This window comes from Pieris rapae, chromosome 19 (assembly GCF_905147795.1).
Source record: "Pieris rapae chromosome 19, ilPieRapa1.1, whole genome shotgun sequence".
Taxonomy (NCBI): domain Eukaryota; kingdom Metazoa; phylum Arthropoda; class Insecta; order Lepidoptera; family Pieridae; genus Pieris; species Pieris rapae.
This window is the reverse complement of record NC_059527.1, coordinates 5,679,927-5,707,368: the sequence shown is the minus strand read 5'-3', so window position 1 is coordinate 5,707,368 and position 27,442 is coordinate 5,679,927. Positions and strand designations below refer to the sequence as shown.

The 27,442-nt window shown below is 33.6% G+C and overlaps 3 protein-coding genes across 3 annotated transcripts; 1 reads left to right on the top strand and 2 right to left on the bottom strand.

The window, feature by feature from the left end:
• Window positions 1-845: 845 nt before the first annotated feature.
• On the bottom strand, window positions 846-16,522 carry LOC110995274 (transcription factor E2F5). The gene is made up of 10 exons (XM_022262352.2): window positions 16,143-16,522; window positions 15,587-15,792; window positions 11,352-11,515; window positions 10,374-10,570; window positions 8,457-8,701; window positions 7,361-7,469; window positions 6,949-7,054; window positions 6,398-6,543; window positions 5,759-5,860; window positions 846-3,787 (listed from the first exon to the last, which is right to left on the bottom strand). The coding sequence occupies exons 2-10, from the start codon at window positions 15,788-15,790 to the stop codon at window positions 3,672-3,674; spliced, it is 1,389 nt and encodes a 462-aa protein (XP_022118044.2). The 5' UTR covers window positions 15,791-15,792; window positions 16,143-16,522; the 3' UTR covers window positions 846-3,671.
• Window positions 16,523-20,962: 4,440 nt separating this feature from the next.
• On the bottom strand, window positions 20,963-21,988 carry LOC110995283 (protein archease-like). The gene is made up of 3 exons (XM_022262367.2): window positions 21,800-21,988; window positions 21,654-21,678; window positions 20,963-21,377 (listed from the first exon to the last, which is right to left on the bottom strand). Exons 1-3 carry the CDS (start codon window positions 21,861-21,863, stop codon window positions 20,987-20,989), a joined length of 480 nt encoding a protein of 159 aa, XP_022118059.2. The 5' UTR covers window positions 21,864-21,988; the 3' UTR covers window positions 20,963-20,986.
• Window positions 21,989-23,408: 1,420 nt separating this feature from the next.
• On the top strand, window positions 23,409-25,801 carry LOC110995282. The gene is made up of 4 exons (XM_022262366.2): window positions 23,409-23,787; window positions 23,859-23,948; window positions 24,780-24,887; window positions 25,187-25,801. The coding sequence occupies exons 1-4, from the start codon at window positions 23,557-23,559 to the stop codon at window positions 25,325-25,327; spliced, it is 570 nt and encodes a 189-aa protein (XP_022118058.1). The 5' UTR covers window positions 23,409-23,556; the 3' UTR covers window positions 25,328-25,801.
• Window positions 25,802-27,442: the final 1,641 nt, after the last annotated feature.

Below are 27,442 nucleotides of genomic sequence, written 5' to 3'. Positions count from 1 at the left end.
CCGCGTCAGACGTAAACAAAATCGAACTGTTACAAACTAACGATCTGTATAATAACTGTTCATTCTTAATTCGACAATGCGCGCACGCCTATGTTTTAGAAATAATTGTTTAAAAACTGAACAAACAGTTAATATCAAATCGGATGTACATTAGGACCCTGTGGATCGTCAACACGACGGCATTTGTCACAAGAAATCGTTGTTTAGTTTATTCTCTGCCAGTTAATTGCAGACGGATAGTTCAATGAACTGTTATACATCCTAGATAAGCGTAACGTATGAGGTCCTCGACAATCGGTTTTACAACCAGGCACAGATTCGCACATAAGTGCATCGACAGACAATTCAAAATTTGCCTCCAAACATATCGTTCGAAATATACTAATCTCAATATTAACCACTTCAAAATCAATCAATCACCACAACAAAAAGTTTCAATTCAAAGGTTCTTAGGGTCGCCCGCGCGGTCGAGCTAATCACTATTTCAAGCACTTGAATTATACGTAGAACTCTTCAAAGTGCTTTTTTCTATAGAAAATTATATCAGTATATTCCAATTGTTAACTGATTATGTGCGTTATATATTAGTTTGCCTAAATCGAGACGAAGCTTCTCGAAGACAAGTCATTCAAATTTAACAGCTAGAAACGAAAGAGATTCCTGAATCAATTTTCAGCGGCTTTTAAATTTGATTGACTCGAAAGTTATTTATATTAAATTTTTTTTTTCAATTGATCCTCATTACATTTCGGATCGTATTTGATCAATATCATTAATGTTTCTGCTCCGACTGATCTAAAATAATCCAACAGAAAACACCGAAAGTAATAAATAATACAATGTGATACCAATTAGAAGATAGTATTAGAATACAAAAAAAAAATAAATTTGTACTTCCTTTTTCGTATCGTTGGCCCCTGAATGTGTGTCACAAACGATTTGCAAAAATCCTACAATAAAATAATATCTCCCAACTCCTCAACAAAATTAAAAGTATAATAAATCGCATACGTGACCTCCATTACTCGATCACTTAAAATTTTAAAACAACAATAAAATCTAAACGAAATCTTTGCTATTACAATTCGAAGGTCTCATAAATAAAATTAATGAATTTTAAACTAATTAAAGAGAAATATACAATAGTGGAAATTCATTACTTATTTAATTAGATATGAAGACAAATGATTTAACAAAGTGTCTGGCGGGACTCCGAACCAAAACGTAACATCGCAACAAAATCTAACATCTCTTGCAGACTTATCGTTGACTCCGAAGCGAATTTTCTTGTCCTTACAAATATATAATCGCGTAATACGATCTCCAATATCGCTTTCGACGTCAACTTAAGGCCTAGTAACATTTAGTCCTCTGAAGGGAATATAAAACAACCTTTTTCATCATCAAAGATTGCTATGCAAAGCCAACACTTCTCAGTTTTTTTTAATGAAAGCAACTCTGATGTTCTCTCAAAATTCTTATTTTTAACGCAAATTATTATTCGGGTGTTACTAACCCTAACTTAAAAAAAAGTTTTAATGACAAATAAAGACCGGTCTGATTTTTTTATGTCTACGAAATTTTTTAATAGTATTTGTACATCAGAATTTGTGTAATACCACAATTTGGAGTTTTTGGCTCAACATAGCGAGCTTAGAGACACCTAAAAGTTATGTTCAAACACCAGCAGCGCCGCTACTCTGTAAATCCCAACAGAAATAACGTATGCTATCCTCATTGCAGTGACATCATTTCAAGCAAACTTGGGGCCGCTATTGGAAGTTCCAAGAGTAGCGGCACAGGTCCCATGAGCGCCTTCACCCATTCAACATACGCACGTGCATTTACCGCTAAAATAGTTTATTTTGATATGCACTTATTTATAGTTTTTTTTACAATTTTGTGCTGTACACTAATCGGAGTGAGGGCGTCGCACGCCAACGACGTTGCGAATATAAGTCCGGAACATTTCAAGCCAAAATATCATCAAAAACATCATTGTATGTTTGTCTATCTGCTTTAGTGATTATACTTGCTTCAGTGCCTTGACGCTTTATCGATGCACTGATTTTGCTAATGAAGGAAATATAACTACTATATTCAACTATTACTACATACATTAATTTAAAGCCTATTTCGCTTTTGCTTTTTGTTGCATCCCTCACAAACCAATAGACAAAAGAAACCTTATATCCGCAAATGTCGAATGTACTTACATTACGAGACGGTTTCAGTTTTTTACATTTTGTACTATACAAATGATACTTCAAATAATAAACTATGCGACGACCCCGCCCCGCCCGTATTTACAGTGACAACTAAACGTGAAGCTTAACGTAACCGAAATGTTAACTAAATATTTGGCAAACAAGTCGCGTGTGGCTTATATTTTGAAGTGAGACGCACCTGCTGCGAGATTACGAATACTTTTTTATTTTTATTGGCCTCAATATATATTCAAACTTAACGACCCCACAAGTAATATTTACATGTCATACCAAAATAGACCCTTTACACAAAGAGGTACTTTATCTTCTAGCCTACTTTTGAATATCAAAAAAAAAACAATAAATACTTACACATATTACGACTAAGGGCGAGATTCAGAATCAAAACTTAGTCCAAAGTATGACTCCCACACATTACATACCGGAGTCTAACTTGGCTATGACCCTTAGATTTTGACATACGTAATTCCCAACTCACATCTTACCCGTGTATTCTGTAAGTCAGTCGAAGATAGATTCTATAATGAAATGATATAAACATGTCTGGTGCGTATACGTGCAACAGGTGCGTCCCACATCGTGCAAACAAACGTAGCATTGACGGGTTCCTATTCTAGCTTTACAAGTAAAATTCGAAGGCCGCTAAGATATCACCGTTCATTACTTTATATGTACAAGCCGCGGCCGATTTGAGCGAGACTATGTACAGTGCGGCCGCGGAAGGGAACATACACGCTTGTGGCATTAACTAACACGGACAATTGACCTGCGGCGGTACTCTATAACTCCCAATAGCGACTTCAATATGTAGATTTTGAAAATTTTGATCTACAAAAAATATCAAAATCGGGTAACTATATATTGAATGCCGAAGCGATATCGCTATAGAGAACTTTAAGAAATGAAAAGGCCGGACGTGATAAATATTAGCGCAGCAATGTATTCCACCAATATACGTATTGTTGGAATACATAGCTGCGTGTTAACAGAGCAAACTTAAACATTACAAAAAAACAATTTTATTTACATATTTAAAAAAAAATGAAAGTTGAATCTAGAATCGGCATTAATCGTGTTATCAATGCTTGGAATAAATTGATTTCATCTTTTGACAATTTGGCTTTGACCCCTCGTCCGTAATAGCCTCGAAATTATTGCTCAATGTGCGTCAAACGACCGCGCGTTTACATTCCCATTCGAACCGCAAACACTCGTTGATTCCGATTGAGATACTCCAAGAGTTCACAACTATCCCGTAAATTACTATAGTAAAAAAGTACAAACTTTTTCGTCGATCCGGGTAAAAATAGTTCAATATTTACACGTGACACAAACACCGCTCATTCCGTGACTCAAATCATAATCCAGCTTCGAGAGCTGAAAGTGATTTCTGCAAAGTGACAGGTCTCGAAGATAGATTGAGGATTGTGTCTTCGAAAGGGCCTAGAATTCAAAGTCGAACAGCTCCGAAAGACCTTCGTCGTTATCGAGACAGAAGCCGTAGTCTGTCGCCGACATCGGAGGCTCCAAGGCCAGGAATGGCTCCAACTCCATCGGCTCTGAAATGTTACGACGTCAACGTCAAAAATGGTATCGTAATTCATTGCCCTGTTATCTTGTTGATAACAATTGCATGGTAAATGGTAGAATCACAATTCATAAAAACCGTAAAATGTCTAATATGAAAATACCTGATTATTACTATTCTTTATTAACCAAATGTTTGATGGCATATTAAAAATATTTAGATGTAAAATAAAGATAAGAATTGTAGCCTCTTAGTTAAGATCTTCCAAGACAGAGATAAAACCTAAAATACAACAAAAAAAAACACCGAATACAATGAATACACTGTCCGTATTTTCCGCTATTTTATACACGTTTAGAATTCACACTGCGATCACAACTGTGATAGAATGCATTATCACAGGTACACACAAAAACACATACTGGTACGGTTAGATGCGCTGGTTATCGATGGAATGCGGTATTAGTAGATGATGTTAGTGGGGAGTGTTTGAGCTGAATCCCATGGTGCTACAAGCAAAACTGCAGCCGCACGGGATACAGCTCACAACAAACCCCGGCTCCAACCCACACGGCTATGAACTTACGCTAACACCACAGTATATTGTAGCAAGCAATATTAGACCATTAAATTGTTATTTTATTATCTATTAGTATTTATTTATTTAATTATTAGTATTGCAAAGAACATAATTTGTAATGTTTTATTGGAAACACATCATCTATTTTTTTTTACAAAGACGTAGTATGTACAACGTAATGTACAACTGTAGGAGACTTGTTTTGAAAACTGAGCAATAGTTATGTCCAGAGTCAAGCTGAATACTTGTTAAGACAATTTTAATTAATTTTTGTAAATTTAAATATTTTATGTTTATTAAATTGCATTGTTATAACAACATTGAAATAAAGCCATAATTTCTGTCGATTAATAGCAAAAACATTTCCTTTTATATTACACATGTAAACATAAAAATAGGTTATCCATTAATATAAACAAAAAGTCACAGATAACACACAACAAAAAAGTTATTAAGTGATTAATAAATGTAATAATACTGCTTTTTTATTATCCTTAATCAAATAGAAACAAAACAATTTAAATTACATTGAGAAAACTCTTTTTTGTTATGCATTACTAAGCTTTTGAAGCCCAATGACTGATGACATAATGAATGGAAGCATGTGAGACCAATGTTATTTTTAGTGCGGACATAATCAAAAATAGACGCATTTATTTTTAAAGTTGCTTTTAAAACTGCTAGATCTATCTTAATAGATATATAATTAGAACACACAGTGTTTAATAGGCGATATCATCATATCGATATCGAAATTTTAGTTCAATTTTGATGATGTCCGCCCGCAATTAAGCAGAAAATGGACTTACACGATGAGAATGTGAAAAATTCGTCGTTTCGGACGCCGCGTAGCTAGAACTCTGACTGTGATGTGAATGCAACACAAGTCACAGGCCGAGTGCTAGCTACGAAACGACCATTCTTCTGCCCTCCATCCTTTAAGCTTAGCTTAAGCCCTTTACTATGCCAAGTTTAATGTGTGACCTATACGACGTTAGAATCCGTAGCAAATGACAACTCTGGTTAAACCATACGGTACCGAAGCTGCCCAAAATACCCTCAAAGCTGAGATATTATAATTTTTGTAGTTTGCTAATTTACAGGGTAATAAAAAACACCATAGCACATTTTACATAGCAAATTGCATACAAAACAAGATTTCGTTTTTAATTACTAGAATAATTAGTTTAGTTTCCTGATTAAACCGAATATGAAACAAATTGGAAATTCCAAGGAAATATAAAAAATACACAAACAAATTCTAATAAAGAGGTAATAAACTAGTATTGAATTATATTATACATATTTGGTTTTGTTAGGTGCTAGTTATAGTGTATTCCTTCACCGGTATACCCGAATTATGGAATTCATGACAAACATCAAAGGCTTGATATTTTACATAATTAAAATAGATAAGCTCACCCGTTTCTTCATTGTGAAGCAATTGCCGTCCTCCACCTAACATAGGGGCGAAGTCGCTGTCTGAGATCAAGGCGTTTCGCAGTCTGCCTCGGGCTCCGGAATCTGCAATTATTCACTTACAATCAGTGGATTTTCGTCTATTTATTTGCCGGTAAATAAATGTATATGTTATAATGTATAATATGTTTCTCTGGAATGTTGCTTTTAACAACCATTTTATTATTTCATTGTTAACTAAAAATCATGCATCCCATGCATTTTCGTTAAACACATACATTAAACAATGCCGTTTCGTTAGCTACACATATCTCTGTCGTCTCTTTTATAAATTGCAAGTTTTAGGTATAAGAAAATATGCAATTCAAAAGTTATTAATACTACATTAATTAAGTAAAAAGGAATGTTAGACTAACTGACGATATAAATTATGTTTTTATCAGTCAAAGATTGAAATAAAAACATACTTAAAATTTATAATTATTATCTAGTTCATAATTATGCAGCGTAAAAATCTTATTATTCCTACAATAAAATAACGATTCTAAAGTAACAAAAAACTTGTTTAAAGTATATAATACATTATATTTTTAATTGAATAAATGCGATCAAAATATGTTATATCTAGTTTATTATACTCACGATCGGCAGGCACATCGACAGTCGTCGTAAACGCCCTCGAATGCAAGGGCTGAGTGGGATCCGTAACGCAGGGCGATTGTACGGGAAGGCTGCGGGACATGCTCGCCTGATCATCGTCGCTGTCCGGCTCACGCTTAATTGGAGTTCTAAAAACATAACGATTTTATAGCGAATTAGAGTAAGCGTTTATCAATGGTAAATATCACCAAAAGTACTTAAGGAAAAGTTACAATGTATGTCTAAATAATTTAACTAAGAAATCTTAGTAGACTAGTTGTCAGTTAATGTAAAGAAACTTATTCACTTTAGTATTGAAACAGTTATATTATGGATTCCTCAAAAGTCTTATAAATACTACTGCATAATATAATTTATAGGTATTTTTATTTTGTAAGACTGTATTGATAGATTTTTTATTAAAACTAACGTTAACAATAAAATGGTTATCTGCTTTGTTACAAAAACATACATTTATTTTAAATCAAATATTTACTACAATTAAATACGACAGTTTTAAGGAAAATTAAATATGTATTTATGAATATACTTACGTAAAACTAGCGCTAATAGAGCTTGAAGGCATCGCCTGCATTTGGGCGACGAGGGGCGCGAGTAACGCCTTGTTATCCTCCAGTAACGGATCCGCTGGTAGTATTACTGTTGACGAAAATAATTTATTAATAATCTGTGTGCAAACAGAATCAATGTACTATCACCCGATTCTAGAGACTTCTACTAACTTTTAACCAACAAAAGCTGAGCTGATACAAACCCGCCTCCGTATCAAATATTATTAGCCTTATTCCGTTTTCATATGTATTTAATAATAAAGTAACATGGTTAGTTAAAATAACTAATATAACACGTCTGCCCCATACCCCATAGCAGGTTATGGGACATCTAACATCCAGGTTCAATGACTATTGATTTTCCTGGCCAAGCTGCTGCTGTTACTAAACTCACCCGGGGATGACGATGAAGACCGCTCCTTGGAACAAAGGTACACCTCTATTTCCCCAGAATAGGACTTCAGGTGGATGGAGTAGCCGTTCTCCTCATCCGGATGAGGGACCTGAAATTATGTTAATGTTGATATGACGCGTTAATTTTGTAATACTTTTTAAATTTAGCCAACTTAATTGGTTAACTAGAGGCCCGTCCCGGCTTCGCACTGGTGGACATTTAATTTTTAAACATTTTTATAGATACATATGTTCTTTAATATTGTAGAACATTTTTTGTTTCATCATCAATAGTTTTCGTAGCGCATGCGACGAAAGATATTTTATAGGCATTTTATTTACACCTTGGCGAACATTATTGTAGTTTTAGAAATCCTTATATAATTCTTGCAATAGCCGATATAAATCAGTGATAATGTAGCATTCAAATGGTGTAAGAATTTTAAAATTGGTCCAGTACTTTTTGAGTCATTTATATACTAATCTTTTCTCTTTAAGATAGAAGTATAGATCTTTGAAAAGGGCAAGAAAGATGAAAGGCATTTTCTGTTTACCAGATCATATCATTAAATCTACCCCCAGTTTCAGAGACAGCCATGATTAACTCAGTGTGATTAACTCAAAATTGTTTTATAATCATATGAATTAATTAAGTCACTTGTATTAAAGTCCAACTTCCTAAATAACGCTAAGTCGTTATTAATTTAGAAAGCAACTCAGTTTCCCATCATAAGCACCTACCGCTTGTATGATCAAAGTTACGTCTAAAGTGATGAAATAAAAAAGAACTTCAAAGTTTTCACTGTTTACAATGTTTTGTCATTTTATGTGAATTATTTTATTCAAAAATACCTATATGATAAACAAGTACACTTATGAACGTCAAAAAAATTAAATTAATTGTAAATTTACATTTACTACCAGTTCGCAAGTCAAGGGCGTAGAGCGGGCAAAAAGAACAGGTTAGAAACTTTCCTCCACTCTTTTCAATCGCCAAGTTTTTAATACAAATTGTTTGAACTGGAGCAAATCAATCCCAAGGATTATGATCATTTAAGTATTCATATTTAAGACTATATAACCTTATATAAACTTACATTAAGCTTGCTATCCGCCGGTGCCTTTATAGGTATGACGGTTTGGTTCTTAAACTCGCGTATAGAGCGGAGGTCCGCGTACGTTATATACGCCCTTTGGCCATGCTCCTCCGATAGACGGTTGAGTGCGTGGTCGGCCACTGCCAACGCCCGACACACCCGAGCTTCTCTCACACCTAGAGCATCCACTTGCCGTCGCAAACGACGCACGCGGTTTTCTTCGCCTAACCCTTCTGCGCCTATACCTAATAGGAAATCAAGTTGTAAAAATTAAAATACAAGCAATTTTTCAAAATTTCATGTTTGCTCATAACAGGCATCTCATCAATACTCATCACAACAATATTTAAAAATTTAATTTTAACATTTCCCTCGCATCCATTAATAAGCACCAAAATATTAACAATTCTGTATTGTGTTTAAGTTTGTTCAGGACATTCTGCCATTTCCTCTCCGTAATTGATTAAAGATTCCCCTGTTGCCATGTAAGTTTTGTGTTAGGTAATATTTTTTAAATAACTGCTTAGAACCATAGTTTTGCACATGTGTTTCTAATGCCCCTTTCATGCGAGTCTGTTTTCAATATCAGCCGACCTCAACGTCAACAAAATCGCGTGGTTAGCCTGGTGGTTGCGACTAAATATATCCGGACAAAGACTAGCTAATTACATAAATAAGCTGAGTTGAATTGGCCATACACGAAGACAGAAAGAAGAAAGAGATTCCAATTATATCCCATAGCAGGTACTTGTGGAAGCATGGCCGTCCTAAGCAAACATGGCGTCATACAGTAGCAGATGAGTCAAAGAAAGCCGGAAAGACCAAAAATTGACTTCGACTTATGTAGTATATAGCATAGTCGGATACAAACAGAAATTGGGACCTAGATTCAAACGATTCCATCGTCGGACGCCATCTTTTCATAATATAGCACAGACCACAACAGGCCAAGTTATGTTTTTTAATTGCATATAACCCACGTCCTATTTATTTACATTTATACTAGATGATATCATATATAGCTAGATAGATGGTATCGAATTGTTAAAATAAATATTTTTATATAGATAGAATAGAATACTAAAATAACGAATATAATCAGTGCAGCTAACATTAAAAGTTTTAAAAAGAAACTACAGCCTAGATTTAAAAAATCCTGTTCTGGAGACTAGCAAATCCCATGCCTGGTCTACGGGTCTATTACGGAAAGAGTGAAGTGGATGGTGACTATTTTTTTTTTTTTATAGAACCGGGGGCAAACGGGCAGGAGGCTCACCTGATGTTAAGTGATACCGCCGCCCATGGACACTCTCAATGCCAGAGGGCTCGCGAGTGCGTTGCCGACCTTTTAAGAATTGAACTAACTCCCTGAGAGACCACATCAGGCCGAAAACTAAAAATTTAAATGGGCAGGCCATATTGCAAGGTGCATATAAAGAATGGATCGCCAAAGCCACCAAAGACTCCGAGGAGACTTCCAGGAAAATGGAAAATAGGAACAACAAAAACGCGATAGGCTTACGACATCATAAAGGTTTCTGTGGAGAAATGGATGATGGAAGCAAGAACAGAGTTAAACAGAAAGTTCAGCGGGAGTTCTTTACCCAAACGGGATTCATACTTCAGAACACGAATTAATGGAAATAACAATAACTTAGGATCTAGGACTAAGAAAAATAAAAAACATTTAAACATATTTTGATAAGTAATATTTATAGTATGGAATAAAAGTGTCTTTATTATTATTTTCTAACATGGCAAACTTATACCCGTGTCAGGTATTTAGTTTCTAGCAAAGATAAATCGGTTTTTATGGTAATGTGTGTATAATGACTGGGAACAAAACAATACTGGGAACATTTAAGCCAGGTAGTCTAACGGTCGGAATACCCTGTGCAAGGGGTTGAAAGCACTTACCGCATTTCCATTGTATATTGTTTTTCGACCTTTTTTCTAAAATCCCAATGCCCTCGAGCACATTTGTTATATCGTAGATACGACGTTTTTGTACTGAGAGGTATTCCGCCGCAACGTTCAGATCTAAAACTCCGTTAGGCGATGACTTGAGCAGTGCTACGAACTTTTTTGTTAATAAACCTAATGAGGTGTCAAACCTGGAACAAACCACAGACCAATTAAATAACGTTATTAATAAAATAAAATTTTAATACAAATATTTGCACATTTAAGAACCTGCATAAATTTCTGTTTGTTAATGATTATTACTAACAGAAATTTATGCAGGTATGAATCTTCAACCACCAAAGATATATAGTTTTTCGTGATACGACTTTTTCACTAAAGACGTCAGGATTTGTCATTAAATAGTATGATCAATAGGATAAAGACTATTTCATTGAAAAATCTGGCGAAGGGTTTTAGTGCTCTTGTTCAGGAACCAGAAATACCAGATTCTGAACCAGAGAGAAACAAAATCAATACCATATGTTTGTATTGCTCAAAAATACTGGTATTTACTTGGGCGTCGAATTATCTCACTTATTTTTAATTGGGACAAAACAACGAAATTGCGATATGTATATTAATAGCATTATCAACGGCCTCGCTACTTATTCGAAACAACCTTAGGTTCTTTCACAATAAAATACGTGAAATAGTGATTGTACGAATAAACACATTTCAATGCAGAATATGCAAGAATGCATTTTTCCAAAACCTATTAACACCATTGATATTACCTCACCAATGAAACATTACTGCAACAAACGAATCAATAAATACTGTCATTGGGCACACTAAATCTTGAAACTTCCGGTACATCAAAGTACATTCGAACATAAATTGCATTCGAACCCATTCAGAATCAACAAAATGAGATGGGATGATAAGCAAAAAATCGCGAACCCAAAATTACCTGTATCAATAAATTTGTACCTGGAGCGTTCTGTGTATTTTTTCATAGAACTGGACGGGCGACTATACGGCGTGAGGACCTTCACTCGTTTCTGTTTGGGTGTCTTGAAGTCCGCCTTCATGGGCACCACATGCCCCTGACTTCCTGAACTGCTTTCGCTAAGGTTGAGTCTCCGTTTCACCGTCTGTCATAATTCGTTACATTAAAACTTTGAAAGTAAAACTTTATAAATGTCTCACGAAAACGACGAACTCCTTAAATGAAGTCTGATTCATCAAGATTAAATGATGTAGGTACAAAATTAGTTCTACTGTACTCAATACACGACTTGTGACCATCTCTTTAGTTCCTAACCTAAATATGAAACTACAACTTGTCAAAAGTATAAATTGACCCTGCAGAATTGTTGTTTGAACAAAATACATATTTTATTTGTAGGTAAACATTTCAAGCGATCGTTTTAATAAGAAATATTATTAGAGGAACTAACACGATATATGACCTGAAAAATATTCCTAACAAATAATCTTACTCTGTAAAAATCAGGAAAAGAACTCAGGTAATAGTATATAAGAGAGTTGTTGTTTCTTCGACGAAAGGCGTATCTAACAGCTTGAAGTCAGTTTGTCGTGAGATTAATTCGTTCCTGCTATAAACATTAAACTGCTATGTTGGAAGACATACATATGTTGTCCATAACGCATAATTACCTCACGTTAATTGTTATCTTCAGGGTCTGTTTCACAATGTCCGAAGAAGTTTCAAATAAGTTATTTATTACTTTTTGGTAGGATAAACAGTATTTTTGCGTTTCACGACTGTCAGATAGCGCTATTCATCATGAAACGCGAAGTATCTTATTTGGAACTTTTATAATTTATGTGTTGCATAGCAATTTGGTACTTTATCTATACATTGTGAAACAGGCCCTTAATGTACAAATTGCAAGAAAGACAATTGTAAATATAATGTATGTATCGAAATGTAATTGTACGAACATGTATAAAACGGAATTTCAGAGAATGTCCATCCCATGGCATCAAAAGACAGTCATAAAATATTTAATATACTTAATTATTCTTTAAATTAGGTCGATACCATAGCGAGTGGCGATGACAGCTATCTCACTCACCCCACCCCTCAAGACATGATATGTGAAAATTTAAATTATATCGTTAATTAGTTGAGAAATATATGCCAGCTACTACAATGTAGTCAATGAAGCCATATCTTTAAGCGCAATTGTGGCAGGACCGCAACAAACATTAAACAAGTAGCTATTGTATTGTCAGATAACTAGATAATTACGTAATTATTGAGGTGTAATGAGATTTTTCTTCCACTCTTGCATCCACTGCAAAACGTGACAAAAATCACGACTCACTCTAAGAATATTCGGTCTCAGGTACGTCATTATTAATCGCCTCTCTTCAATTACGTATAGCGCACAAACACCTAATCACGACACAGAACACATCTATATCACAGAGTCAATCATCGTAACTCCATAGTTTACGTCCATTTTTATTAAATATCACAACAGTAAAATTAGGAAGTAAAACAATTTGCGGATAGTAGATCACAGGATAAATGCATGAAGCATTTTTCAATGAACCGATGCAACTAATTCAACTTAAAGCAACGCGGGGCCAAAGCCCCCTTGAAGGAAGTGTGTGGGGAGGGTACCCGTACACAATACAAAACATAAATTAGAATCAACACAAAAGCGCCGAGCTCTCGGAAGGGACCTCTGGCAAAAGAATGCCAATTTCTTATCTTAAAAACTTGTGTTATTATTAATAGTCAACTGACAAGACTATTGTTAATTTGCCGCTTTTGCGGGGTCTCGACTCCGCTCGTCTTTGTGTATCATCTAAATCAGAGCAGATGTTTAAAGCGCGACAAGTAAGATAAAACCTCATTCGACACCCTTGCCTTAAAATTTTCGTTTGCACTATTTACTAATCAAATCCCTTCTGGGGGCTTAGTCAAGATGCAGTAACAGGAGTGTATGTAGAAAGTCTAAATCTTAATTTGTATGAAAATGACAGTTCGTGTCGACAAATATTCATAGTTTTCGACTGATCTGTTAGAAATAACTTAATAATACAACATCTAGGACCACAGCTGGCTTTAGTTCGAGTAATGGAGAATAGAGAAAGTTATATGAAATTGTAGTACCCATAACGGTTGTGACAGAAAAGTTGAATTGCGCAATAAAGGAGCGCAGGAAATATGTACCTGCCCACGTGACCCCATGGCGTTTGGCCCACATGGCGTCGCACGCGGGTAATCGCCACTCGGGACAAATTGTGAACGTGTTTCAACATATTTAACAGTATATTACTCGAATAAATTCAAATAATCTGATCAATATTGACGAAATCAAAAGTCTATCAAGCAAACAGATAATTACAGGTCCAAGACATAGAGAATAAAACTAAGAAAACTTGAACTGAATTGAATTTACGAAAATTGCTATTGTTTTGGTATAGTATATTTACAATATACTTAATGACCATGGTTTCTACCATTTGTTACCAAACATCCCATTTACCAAACCAACCCAACTTACAAAACTTTAACAAAAGTATATCCTTATATGCAAAATCTGTTAAATTTACGATATGCGTCGTTACAGATGCAAATCGACAAGAAAGTACAATGGAAAACATCCATAATTATAAAAAATTAAACGACACGAAATATCTTCTTATCCAGTCAGTGATAATTTCTATCAAATCTCAACAAAATGGCGTACGTTTATTAATACACAACCTTTATAAAATGAGATTGGACACTAAAATTCAACACAAGCATGTTATTTAATGGACTGACTGACTAACCACATTCTTCCATAATTTCCCGAATATTAAACTGGCTTAACATAGTGAAAGCACATGTATGATTTCAGATATTAAGAAAATTAAATGATTAAATAGAGAAACATCAACACTACTATGTCTTGAAGTTTAACAAGAGTCTAGAATATCTGAGTTATAAATTTATTTATTGTTACACAAGTCAGCTTCAATAATGTGTAACCAAATTCTCACAAAATAGTTGAAACATTTCTGCTGTTAAAAATATGACAGCTCCAACCATTATGGTATCTCTTTGCAACTCCTAAATAAGACTCCAAAGTCTTATTTATACCAAATAAATCTATCCAATTTTATACAAAAAACAATATTCCATTTGCATGTTGCTTTGTATTTTGGCAGTTTAGCAGTAATACTGCATTTTATATTATAAATTAATATTTAATTATTAGTACTTAATTTTATTAACTTTTGTTTATTTCAGTATTTAACATATGATGAAACAAATAAATAATACACCCCACATATACTATTGGGTCCATTGACCTCATATTTAGGTCTTTGACCCTCATGCTTGTGACCATAAAGAAAATGTCCAAAAATGGGTAATAAATTATTTTACAAAAACTTTTTTTGTCCTACATACCTAGTGTATGTACAGTCAATAATCAATACCTGGTGTAGGATATTGATTTGAGATTAATTAAGATGTTTGGCAAATGTAAAACTAGCCTCTCAAATATTGAGTTGTTTTTTTTAATAAAATATCTTAAGTTTTGTTTTTAAAAACTTTGCCATAACCAAAATCACAGTAACACCTTCTTGTTTTTAAATATGTTAATGATTGTCTGTGATTACTTATGAGATGATAAATAATTAAATGTATGTTCGTTCATCCTGCAATTAAACATATTGTCTATACAGTCAAGTTGCATCTAAGCATACAAGTGATGTACGATTATGTCCTTTGTTAAATATTTCATGAACTTCTAAGATTAGTATTAACATAATGTTTCAGCATACAGATAACTTAAAATGCTGATTTTGTTTAATTTACAACCTAAGGACACCTTAATAAATCTACTTACTTAATTAGTGTGATAAGTTGTTTGTAATCAACTTTAGTAGAAATTGCTCATAAACTGTTCATACCTACATGAAATTTTGAATGTTAATTTTTTTTTAATTAAAATTCATTTAGTGAAACTCTTCCTGAAGAATTCTCAATGACCAATCATTGTGAAAACAACAATTCTGTGAACAGCTGATATATAGAGCATGATCTCATTAACATAAAAGACATGAATACAACTTACTTTAGAGTATAGGAAATGGGCAAAAGTATAGAACTCTGGCATAACTCAAAACTGTACCCAACACCATCATGACCTCAAACTAATCACCAAATTATAAAGATTAAAGTTTAGACTTACTTCTGAAGTCTTCGGCGGTGCGGAGGGCGCCTCCCGCCGTATTTGATGCTGTGGCGTGGCTCCATAGCCATGATCTAGCAGGTGATAGCTGATAGGCTGGCTCGGGCTGTCGTCCAGGAGCGTGGTCTGCGACGGAGACGCCCCGACGCGTACCACCACCTCAGCTTCGCCCTCCGCCTGCCCTCGCTTCACCCCCCTCGGCATCGCTGTCACCCCAATAACATCAATATTATACAACACGTTTTAGTTGCTTTTTAAGTAAACGTAATCAGTTCAATGAAATTGGAAGAGGTTAGGGGCGCCTTGCGCGCGGAAATCACAACTTATCAAATTTCTTCTGACACGAATCTTCTTAAAATTAATAAGTTCTAGTACATTTCCATATTTTTCAGAAATGTAAGCAAATGTCTAAATTAGCTTACGTCATTATTTCAACGACATTTTACCAAAAATATCGACGACCTAGCGGTAATTCGTAATCATAACCGCATATCAGGTACTGCGTAAACATGATTTTTTTCATATAATTAACTTAATATATTTAAATTATACTTACAAAAGGTGTAAGCGAACGATATTCGAATGCAGAACCATAAAACGACATTTAATGTTTTCGACGCAAACGCTACATTATCGAGTACTCAAAATAAAATGTCCGCCGCTTTGTTGGTTTCGTCTCTCGAGTGAACTCGTGGATATCGAGACGCCCGATAACTTTCAGTTAATTGTCACACTTTACAAAAACACATAATCAATTTACACATCTAATAAATCACTAGTAAAAGATATAAAATAAGGTCCCTAGTCCACATTTTACAATATTTTAACAAGTTAAAAATGCAGAGGTATCAAACGACGACAGGAAGCTTTTCAGAACATCTGGCTACCAAGCGACGTAGCAGTGGCGCGAACTACGCGCGCAAGCGCGAAGCGACCGTACAAGCCCAAGCAACCCCTAGACGCCGTTTTCTAAATTCCTCCCCTCGCTTGAGAAGCCATAAAAAAATAACGAATTTTTTAATTTTGGTTGCACGACCGGTTTGTAGATAGCTTAGCCCTTTGCGCATGACAAGAATGAATCAGACTGGTTAGAGGAAAAATTTGAACATATGTATACAAAAATATACACAAGAAACCGTTTCATATTTTCAAAAGATTCTAATGATACTTGGAAAATGAATTACTTTTTTTCCCTACTTAAAAGTTAAGTTGTTAATCAATTAGGAAACTTATTATATTGAAAACTATGTAAAAATATACGAGTCGTATTTAAACCGCTGATCAAGATGAATTTTGATAAAACATGGCATAGATGACAATCCAAATAAACTGAAGAGCCGTATTTTAGGTTTCTGATACTCCATATCAACTGATTAATTATAATAATTATTAATTTAGAGTACCTATACTCTCTGAAACATAGTTTAAAGTTGCTAAATAAATTTGTTTATAGTTAGATGTTTTAAAATGAAACATATTAAAATGGTATTTGGTTAATTATTCTTTAATCGATTCTGGTCAATGAACGTTACAGTTTCATATTAAGTTGTTTTTTATTATTTTTGAACTTTACATTTATTTAATGTCCAGATACGATACTTCATATATATAATTTAACAACTGAGCTTGCAGATAAACTTCTTAGAAGTAGGGAAGTTTAACTGCAAGCTCAGACAATCTAATCTGGTCAAGCAATGATTTTAATTCGATAGATGTTTCTATAATGGTCTAGAACATGTTATTAATGTTAACGTCGATTCTTATTATTTTTGGTTTATGCGGAATATTATTTACTTATCTCCAGAATTTAGAATTTTTAACCTCAACATATTAATCTTTGTTATAGTGTAGTTTTAAAAATTCAAAATTTTCTCTGTTTTTCTTATAGACGACACAGGTTATTATGTCGCTGTTACCAGTTATAACCGCAACAAAATAATCACATCGTTAAAAGGATTACCCATCACCATTAAATGCAAGCACTAGAGAAAATTCAACGTTACATAACCAATTGATAAAAACTTTATAAATATTGATCTCGAAGATGATTGAGATTTATACATTAAAACGTATTATATTTTTAAACTAAGCGCGCAATGCTTGCATTCACGGAGGCGGAAGCAAAGTAAGATCATAGATTAGTTAAGACATTTTCTTGAGGAGATATTTTATACATAGATAATTAAGTATTCGTAATAATTTAAAAATATTTTTTCTTGAATAATCTATGGTTTAATTTTTTTTATTTATTGTTCGGAGGTTTAGTAGAATAATTATAGACTATAATATATTATATTCTAAGTTAATTTTGTGATGCAGACATAATAGTTCAAGAGTTAAAATAATGAGATAAATAGAAGCAATAAGTAATAAAATAAAAACAATTATTTGAATACAAGTATTCTGGCTAATAGTTCTTGGTTTTTTACCGACTTCAACATAACCGTATCATTTCGAGGTAACTTTTTTTCTATGTACGAGATTAAATTTGCAGTGCCGAATTCCCTAATAAAACCATGGTTTATGAATTTAAATTAAAATAAAATATTAAAAAAATAATTTAATCAATACCTTGTATTTACTATTTTATAGCATAAGTATAAGTTAATGTATAAATGTTTTTAAACAAGCATTTTTTTAGAAACTCAATAATTGTGAACAATACACTATTCTTAATGTTGTTACTTCTTTGGTGTGGCTATATTATTATAATATTTTTTTAATAATATTTATTAGCCGGATACAAAGTCCATTGGCACGGCCATATTATTTTATAAATAGGTGTTGCCACTTAATTTCTTTAAGAGAATCATTTAACATTGATTTCAGTTTTATCATTTCTGAAGGAGAAATTACAAACAATGGTTGTATAACACATATGTAGATATTCTACAGCCAAGAATAATTGAAATTTTAGTTACATTACATAAAGGATCTACAGTTATTTTAATGTTATAAGCCTAGAAAGCTCGCACACAAACAGAAAGCAACTTTGTCTCATTTTGAATTTTTGAAATTTACAAGAACTGGTTAGGTTTTCATTTACTGACTTAAGTTGTCTGTTAATTTAAAGTTACTTATAAAAAATAACAAATACAATGGAAGAGTAGTATGGTGATGGTGGTAGTATTTTAAGAAATAATTTTTTATATCAGATGTTTCATCTCTTTTATTTCTGCCACATGATCTAGAGTGATCATCTTACGAATAGCCTAAATAATAAAAATTTAACAACCAACAAACTGGTTGACTATTGTTACAAACACTACGGCTGAATATCTTTCAGAACGTTAGCTAAACGGCGCTGTTTAGTTAAAAAGCTAAGCTGTTGATTGAACGGCTTATTAACCTAGTTGTCTGCGGCATATACATCGGATACAACGACATTAAATTCGTTTTGTATATCTTTTAAATTAAGCAAAAACGGCCAGAGGAAAATCCATGCGATTTTAAAGACCTCTCTGTAGACACCTCGGACGTAGGTGTAATTCATGTTTTTTTAAGCCTTGAGAGTGTTCAGAAAATCATAAGAAAATAACGTCAATTGTGTCCTAATAACTACGTTATTAATTGACTGTAAAAATATACAAAGTGAAAAAAGGAGGAATAAAAACTTAACTTCAAAAATATATTTATTTATTTTAAGTTCGAAGTCGGACCCGTTTTGTAACACCCAAACTGTCGAATCCAGCTTGGTAGAGACCAAGGATTTAATCATACTATTCAGAGGAATAGTATGATTAAATCCAGGATTCGGTGAGATTGCCTGGCACCTTGTGGAACTTCTTTTCACCAATGCATACTTCAAGTTAGGGAATATTCCAACTTCCAATTTCAACAAAATTAGTTCCGTAATCTTGAGCTAGTAAAAATAAAATACGTTTATTATGGCACATAAGATATCACTTATTCCACGTCATTAAATTTGAACTGGTTAAATTTTTTTTTTCTTATAATTGTCACTGTATGCCATATGCAATGAATCAATTATAATTACTAAAAAAAATAATGAAAAGCAGATTTTGCTGAAGTTCCTATTTGCCCGAGTTACTTTAAACATAATGTTGATAGCTGTTTGTAACCAATAATTATTAAACATAATTATTGCGCAACGCAGGCATAATTATGTTTATTTAAATTTTTTCACAATTTCCTTGAGATGAAAACATAAACGGTCAGTGGATTTCCTGTATAACGTCAATGAAGGGACCTCTCTACTTTCGCCGTGATATCTGGAAGTCGTTACAGGCAAAGTTTTATAAAGACACGTACATTTGTATAGATATTAATTTATTATTGAAAACATTACAAAAAATACAAAATAAACTCGTACATTTAAAAAATTGTGTAAATTTTTTGTTTCAATTTATTTTCTGTGTTAGTGTACACTGTAGGGTATATTCATTACTTTAATATCTATAATATCCTTTCCATCGTCATATAATCAATATCTTTTAAGCTTTGTAATAACACGTAACACATCCACAGTTGTAGAAATCTCCCCTTCTTTGCAATCTTCTTCCTCCTAATTTTCCTCATCTTGAGTGTGATGCAATATCCGGTCGTTGACGAAATCGATATTTCCAGGTTTCCGAACACACAAATCCATTTTTTCAAATAGTCTGGGGCAAAATGATTTACCCATCCTTGTAGCAGCTGCAACAGACCACTCAAAGGTATGTTTCGGCTTCTTTGGGCTTTGAACCATTAGAAGGGTATTTTCGACGTCATGATGCGTCAGCTTGCGGTTTTTCTTAATTTTTAAGAATTTTGATACAAACCATTCTGCTATCATTTTCCACGTCGAAGATATTGTTGAATGGGAAACTTTGTAAACTTTGCACAAATCAGCATTTTTTTCCTCGTTTTTCAGTTGATTTGGTGATAAGATTTCCACCTTTTCTTTAACAGTAAACGTAGTAGCCATACTTACTCAAAAGTTTACCCTGTTGCTACCCAGAATATCACCTTGAAACTGTCCCATAAATTTAACTCCGTAACGTAAACGCTTTACGTACCTATATCTATCTATAAATGAAAGGTAAGAAATGTTTGTGAAAGAAATACAGCTTTGTGGCTTTGGTGGCTGACTCCAGTTGCAAAATCTGATTTCTAGGAACAGTCTCTACACCCAAACTCAGTGTTTCATATAAAGTAGCTACAGCCTCATGAATTTTATACTAAAGAATGCTATATTTAACATTGTTTATCTAACCAACAAAGGTCGTAATAAATGAAATCCACTGTAATATTGTTCTGATGAGTGGTTTTAAACAAGACAATTTTTTCATTATTAAAAAATGTATTACAATTATGACACTTACAAACTTAAAAAATATGGGTAGATCAAGTAGAATAATAAATAAAAATTAAAAATATTATGAAATTTATAATAATTTCTCAAATATCAATGATCACAAATACCTCAAACTTATTGTCTTTTGGTTCTTCAATTATTTGCATTGCTGAATAAGTTATTGCCTTAACTTCAGATCCTTGAGGATGTTTTCCAATCTCAAACTCTTCACCATAACATTTACAAACTATTCTGAACTCTTCTGTATTAAACTCTATAATTTTTAACTTTTTACATATTAAATATGGTTCAGCAGAAAATAAAAATAATAACTCATCAAGAAAGTGATATAAGAGCCCCATCATGTCATCTGCCGATGCTTCTATTGTGTGCACTTGTTTTATTTGAACATAGGGAAGTTCTGTCATGTATCCAAACATTGCCATACCACATTGTTCAAAAGCTTCAGTCAGGGTGTCACCCCAGGCGTGTAACCTGAAATTTTATACAGAATGAAATATTAAGGTTTAAGTATTTCGACTTAATAATTTCACTATATTATAAATTCCATGTAATAAATTTCATAAGTAAAAATATTATTTCAATATTATCTCCATCCATGATTTTCAGGCATATCTATATATTTTGATTAAAGATAGGCAAATCAAACTACTTCTAACCCTTTGAAAAGGCGTTGCGTTGCCAGATGACAGTAGATACTAGATAGACTGATAAGGAAAAAATAATATACATTACAAGTTAAAAACTCACTGAACATCAGCTGTGTGATCTAAATCTGAAACAAACAAACAAATAAACGTTTACCTTCGTACAACTTATTAACTAAAAAATATCTAAATATATGGTAATAGAAAATGCAAAATATATATAACTGATAACTGTAAGAGGAAACTTACATTCGTATTTTACTGGAGCTATTATAAAGTCATTTTCTGTTAGTTCTCCTAACTCTTCATCCATAATTCCCAATTACTCCAAATATTTTATATTTTTAAAATATCAATGGGATTTCAAAATTTCAAATTATGTTTTTTTTTATGAATCATCTATAGTACACCTCTCAGCTGTAATTGATAGTTGATACTTGTGTCTAGTTGACAGTCTGGTGTGACATTGACAATTTTAACTGCCTACTCTTTATTCTTAAATTATAATCCTTATCTCTGTTGGAATGTATGAATTACCCGTACTGGGCTCATAAATCGCCGCCATGCCTTATTATTAGTCTCCAAAAATACTTAGCTCTTCAAGCTCCAACACACAGATCACAATTCCTTCCTATATTTTGTGTTAACTATGATGCATTAACATTAGATCCTACTATTTTGTTTGACTTCGGTATAAGTAAACAAGATCTTTCTGCAAATGCCAAATTTACTGATATTATTGACAGTGACAGCCAATGGAAACATTACCATTTAATTTTTTGTGATGCTTCCAAACCCGGTCCCGAGGAGTGTGTGGGAATTGGCGTTTTCCATCAACAGTTTGACATTGTACAGAAAATAAAATTACCTCCAGAGACTTCAGTATTTACTGGAGAATGCTTTGGTCTGCTGAGGTCTCTGGAGTACATTTTAATAATGAAGCTTAAAAAGTCAATAATTTTAACTGACGCTAAAAGTGTCCTCCAAGCGTTGAAAAGATTTCCTTTTAGCCGTAATATAAATAATCACCCAGTAATTATTGCATGTCGCGATTTATTATATCAATGCTTCATCAAAAAGTACACTGTATCTTTTGCTTGGATTCCGGGTCACTCAGGTATCTTTGGCAATACCAAGGCTGATAGGCTTGCCAAAGCTGCGGTCAATGACGGAGACCTGGTTCCATACAAAAATTTTTCTTGTGATTTAACTCTCCTTCCTAAATCCCAGTTAATAAAATCTTGGATAAACATTTGGCGTTCTTCAAGTCAGACGAAAGGACGGTATTACAACATGATTCAGGGGGATATACCTCCTAAACCATGGTTTTCTACTTTGACGCTTGGTAAAGATATTACTTCGACCCTTATACGTATGAGGCTGGGCCATGCGTGCATACCCTTGCATTTGGCAAGGCTTAACCTTTTGCCTGACGACACATGTGAGTGTGGCAATGACGTTGGGGATTTTAACCATATATTTTTTGCCTGTAATAGACATGACCGTTCCGCTTTTATATCCTCGCTTTTATCCATAAATATTCCTTTTCCTACTTCTATTTCTGTCCTTTTATCTAATATAAATATTGATGTATATAAAATTTTAGCTAGTTTCATTTTTCATAACAATATAAAATTATAACCTATGTTTTATGTATATACGTACTTATAAAAAAAATTATCTGATCCTTTTCCAAATTCCGTACTAATTTCCTATCCAATAAACCTAATAATGCACTTCCTAACTTTTGTACATGGCTGACGCACAAACCGTGCAGGCCAAGAAAGGGGAAAAAAAAAAAAAAAATTATAATCCTTAGCTTTACCTATATTGATATTTGTCTTAGGTATTAATGTAATTACTCATAATTGTTTAGACATAAAACTTCATTTGCTTATAAGTTCTAAATTTGAAAACAAATCTACGTTTGAATTTCTTTTGTTTTTACACAACGTCATTTTTACTTTGTTGAAAACTTTTACAAATAATAATTTATTGAAATTATAATGGATCCCATTGCAGTTTTACAAAATAGAATAGAGCAGTTGGAAGCTAAACTGGGCTTGGCTCCAAATTCGTTACTGGAGGGCCAACATCAAGGTGATACAGTTACTGCAAATTTGTTAAATACCGCTCAAGCAATAAATAATGCTACTGCCGGCCACGAGAAGTTGTCTGAAGCTAAAAACATGGCCAATGAACTAAACAACTATACTGACCCTAATTTCGTTGAAAACGTAAGTTATCCATCTCTTCGATTTCTTATTTCATCTGCACTTATTATTAAAAAAATGTACTTATATTCCAGATGCAACAAAACAATATGAACATGCATGAGGTAGTCGCTGCAGAGCCAGTCATTAAACATCATTGTCACTGTATGCATAGATGTAAGCAGGCAAGTATTTTTTTTTTTAATCTTATCTAATTACTTAAAGTACTGTACTTGACCTTAGTCATTGGTGTATCCAGGCCAGTGAGTCAATGACTTAATCTGGTTGTAAATTAGACGAAAAGCAGCAACTGTTCCTCTTCACCTGATATGAAATATTCTCTAAAGTGAATGTGTAAAATTAACAAAAATAATCTGTAAACTCCCTGTAATATCCCTTCATTTAATGAGAAACTCCCTAAAGCTCTCCAATTACCAAGCTTTAGGCTTTGGTTGGTTTAGCTGGCCTTCCATACCATAACACACTAATATTTTTGGTGTCACATAGCATTACTCCCACTCTCAATAACAACTACAATTGAATAATAAAGTTGATAAAATAAGTAACTGTGCAGCTGCATATGTTCTTCTGTCATTTTATTATCCTAGGCCACAATAGTTTATTGTGGTCTAGGATATTCTAGGATATCTACTGGCCTGAAAAAATCTCCATCAAGCAACTTTGGGAGCGCTGCTGAGAAACCCTGATCAGTCAGCAGATCAAGACGCAGGTGGAATTGGATAGGCCATACACTTCTAAGGGATTCCAATCATATTCCCAAGCTGGCGCTTGATTGGAACCCGCAAGGAAAGCAAAGGCATGGCCGTCCCAAGCAAAACCTGGCTCCGTACAGTAGCGGACAAGGCAAAGAGGGCTGGTAAGACTTGGAGCGAGGTGAAACACGAGGCGCAAGACCGAACGCGAAGGAGACTCGCTGTGGACGCCCTCCGCCCCACCGAAGAAGATGAAGACATTATTATTATTAAGTATTCATATTATTAATCTCTTGTTTGAAGGCTGCTCCGGTATTGGAATCTGAAGCTCTACAGCAAGTCCCACAAATTCAAGAAGCGGTCAACAACATGCACATTGCAGCAGCAGAAGTCAAAGCTGAAGCTGATGTTGTATGTAAACTTTTTCTGTTTTACATTTTTATTTTGTATTGTTGTTAAGTTATGTAGTTTACTTTTAGCAAGTGCAATTTTGAAATTAGTGAAGTACAAAATTAAATTAATCTAATCTCATTCTTTTCTACCTAATTGTTTCTGCTATAACTGTAACTCAAAAGAGACAGATGACTTTTAAATGATGCATTTTTTTTACTCCCTATTAAAAAAAAATATATGTATTTCCTCCAAATTTAATTCTGTAATTAAGTGTTACACAAACAAATTAGAATTTAAGTTTTATACTCTTTATTTAGGTATCTCAAGGAGTTCATGAATTAGCAGAAACATGTGGTGCTGCAGCTTCAAATGCATCTGAGCAACTGGCTAATGTTGCTCAAAAAGTTGAGCAAGTTGAACAAAAATTGTTTCCCAGGAGACGAAATGGATTGGATTAAATCATTTTATAAATAGCTTTAAAGTTTTGCGATTATTTATATTATTATTTATTTCATGTTATAAATTAGAAAAGTGTAATTGCAATATAATTATGCTATATAAAGCTGGATATTATTATTTGTACTATATAAAGTTCTTTAAAAAGTGAAGTAACCCTGTAAAATAAGATTATATTTTATTATTAAATATACAAATTGTTAAATGCGTTAAAAATTCAATTTAAACCTTTATAATTTCAAGAAATTTTTTTTTTCACTTGGCAATGTAAACACATGTCAAGCTTTATTCTGTTAATTACTGTTGTTTAATTACACATACATATTTCTGTTCGTTTATGATCTTATTTTTCATCTAGAACTCTCCTACTGCACAGTAAAATTTGATCAAAAAGACATTACAAGGATGTACGTCATCGTTCATTCGACTGACCGAACGTGACCTTTTTATTAAAAATTACAAGTTATTTTACCCTCCTATTATTTTTTCTTCATTTTGTGCCATCTTTAAACGAATTACTCTCAAGGCCAGCAACGCACTCGCGAGCCCTCTGGCATTGAGAGTGTATATGGGCGGCGGTTTCACTTAACATCAGGTGAGCCTCCTGCCCGTTTACTTTCTGTTCTATAAAAAAGAAACACTTTATTTTTCATATTATCAAATAATGTGTTAAAAAACACTATCATTCGATGTGCACCTCAACTACGATTTGCCGGATAGTAGTACTGGAAACCCCTACAAAGTTGCAATTATGTACCGAAGAAAATATAAAAGATCAAGTCTACTAAGCACTTTAAAATCAGAGATTGAGTTTGATTCACACCTTTATTTTACGATAAACATTAAAAACAAAAATTCTCGTACTTAGATTTAATGGGTATACTTTCTTAACATTCGCATATGAAAATCTGATTTTTTTATTTTAGTTTTATGGCATGTGATTCAGGAAGACCTATATAAAAAAGTTTTATTTAAGTTTTTTTTTTTATTATGGCCCGCACGGTTTGTGCATTGTGGCCCAGGGTCAAAACAGGGAAACGGGTAAAAAAATAAATGTATCGGATGAAACGGAATTAAGGAAAGGAAAATAATCTATAAAATAAAAGATCAATTCTTATAGAGATAGATATAAAAGGAGTGTAAGAAAAGATATTTACATATATACACATTCATAGGATCTAAATTTTTATATCATTACTTAAGATAAAAGCTGCTAAAAGTTTATATATATGTGGGTCCATTGTTGAAAGTAAACAGGATATGGATGAAGGGAAAGGAATTTGAAGGGAAATGAGACCGTCGATAAGAGCCGACCGTTCGCGCCGAGAACAAACAAAAATGATGTGATTCAAATCAGCTTCAGCATATCCACATTCGCACGTAGGGTTGTCAATAATATTAAACTTAGCAAGGTGAGCTGGGGTGCAGACGTGTCCCAGACGCATACGAGACAGTATTGTTGTAACTCTTTTACCGAATCTCAGTCTCCAAAACCAGGGCTTAATGGGTATAGAAGGTTGAATAGCACGATAATGGCGACCTTTTGAACGATCTTGATTCCAGGATTCAGTCCAGGAATTCCGGAGATAAATCCCAGAAAGAGCCATCAAGTCATGCGCATAGTTTCCAAAAATATCCACATCTCCACTATCCACTGCCTCATTGGCAATACGGTCGGCTTTTTCGTTTCCAGATATTCCACAGTGACCAGGAATCCATGCAAACGATACGGAATAGTTTTCTTTCAAACATTTCAATAGTAAGTTTCTAATTTCGGAAATGACAGGGAATTGATAATGTGATCCAAATGGGAACCGGGCCAGGGCATTTAAAGAACTAAGTGAATCTGTAAAAATTACAGTTTTTTGAAGTTTCAGTAGAAGGATGTATTCTATAGCTTTGAATAGGCCAATACATTCGCCAGTGAACACGGAGGATTCAGGAGGGAGTTTAGTTTTTTGGACAATATTGTAGTTAGAATGTATTACACCAACACCTACACACCCATCACTGGATTTATTTAAGTTTGAAAAAAACATTTATTTTAAAATAAAGACTTATAGCGGTATACACTGTTCTTATTGTTTGTTATCTGTGCCTCTATAGTGTGACTGTGA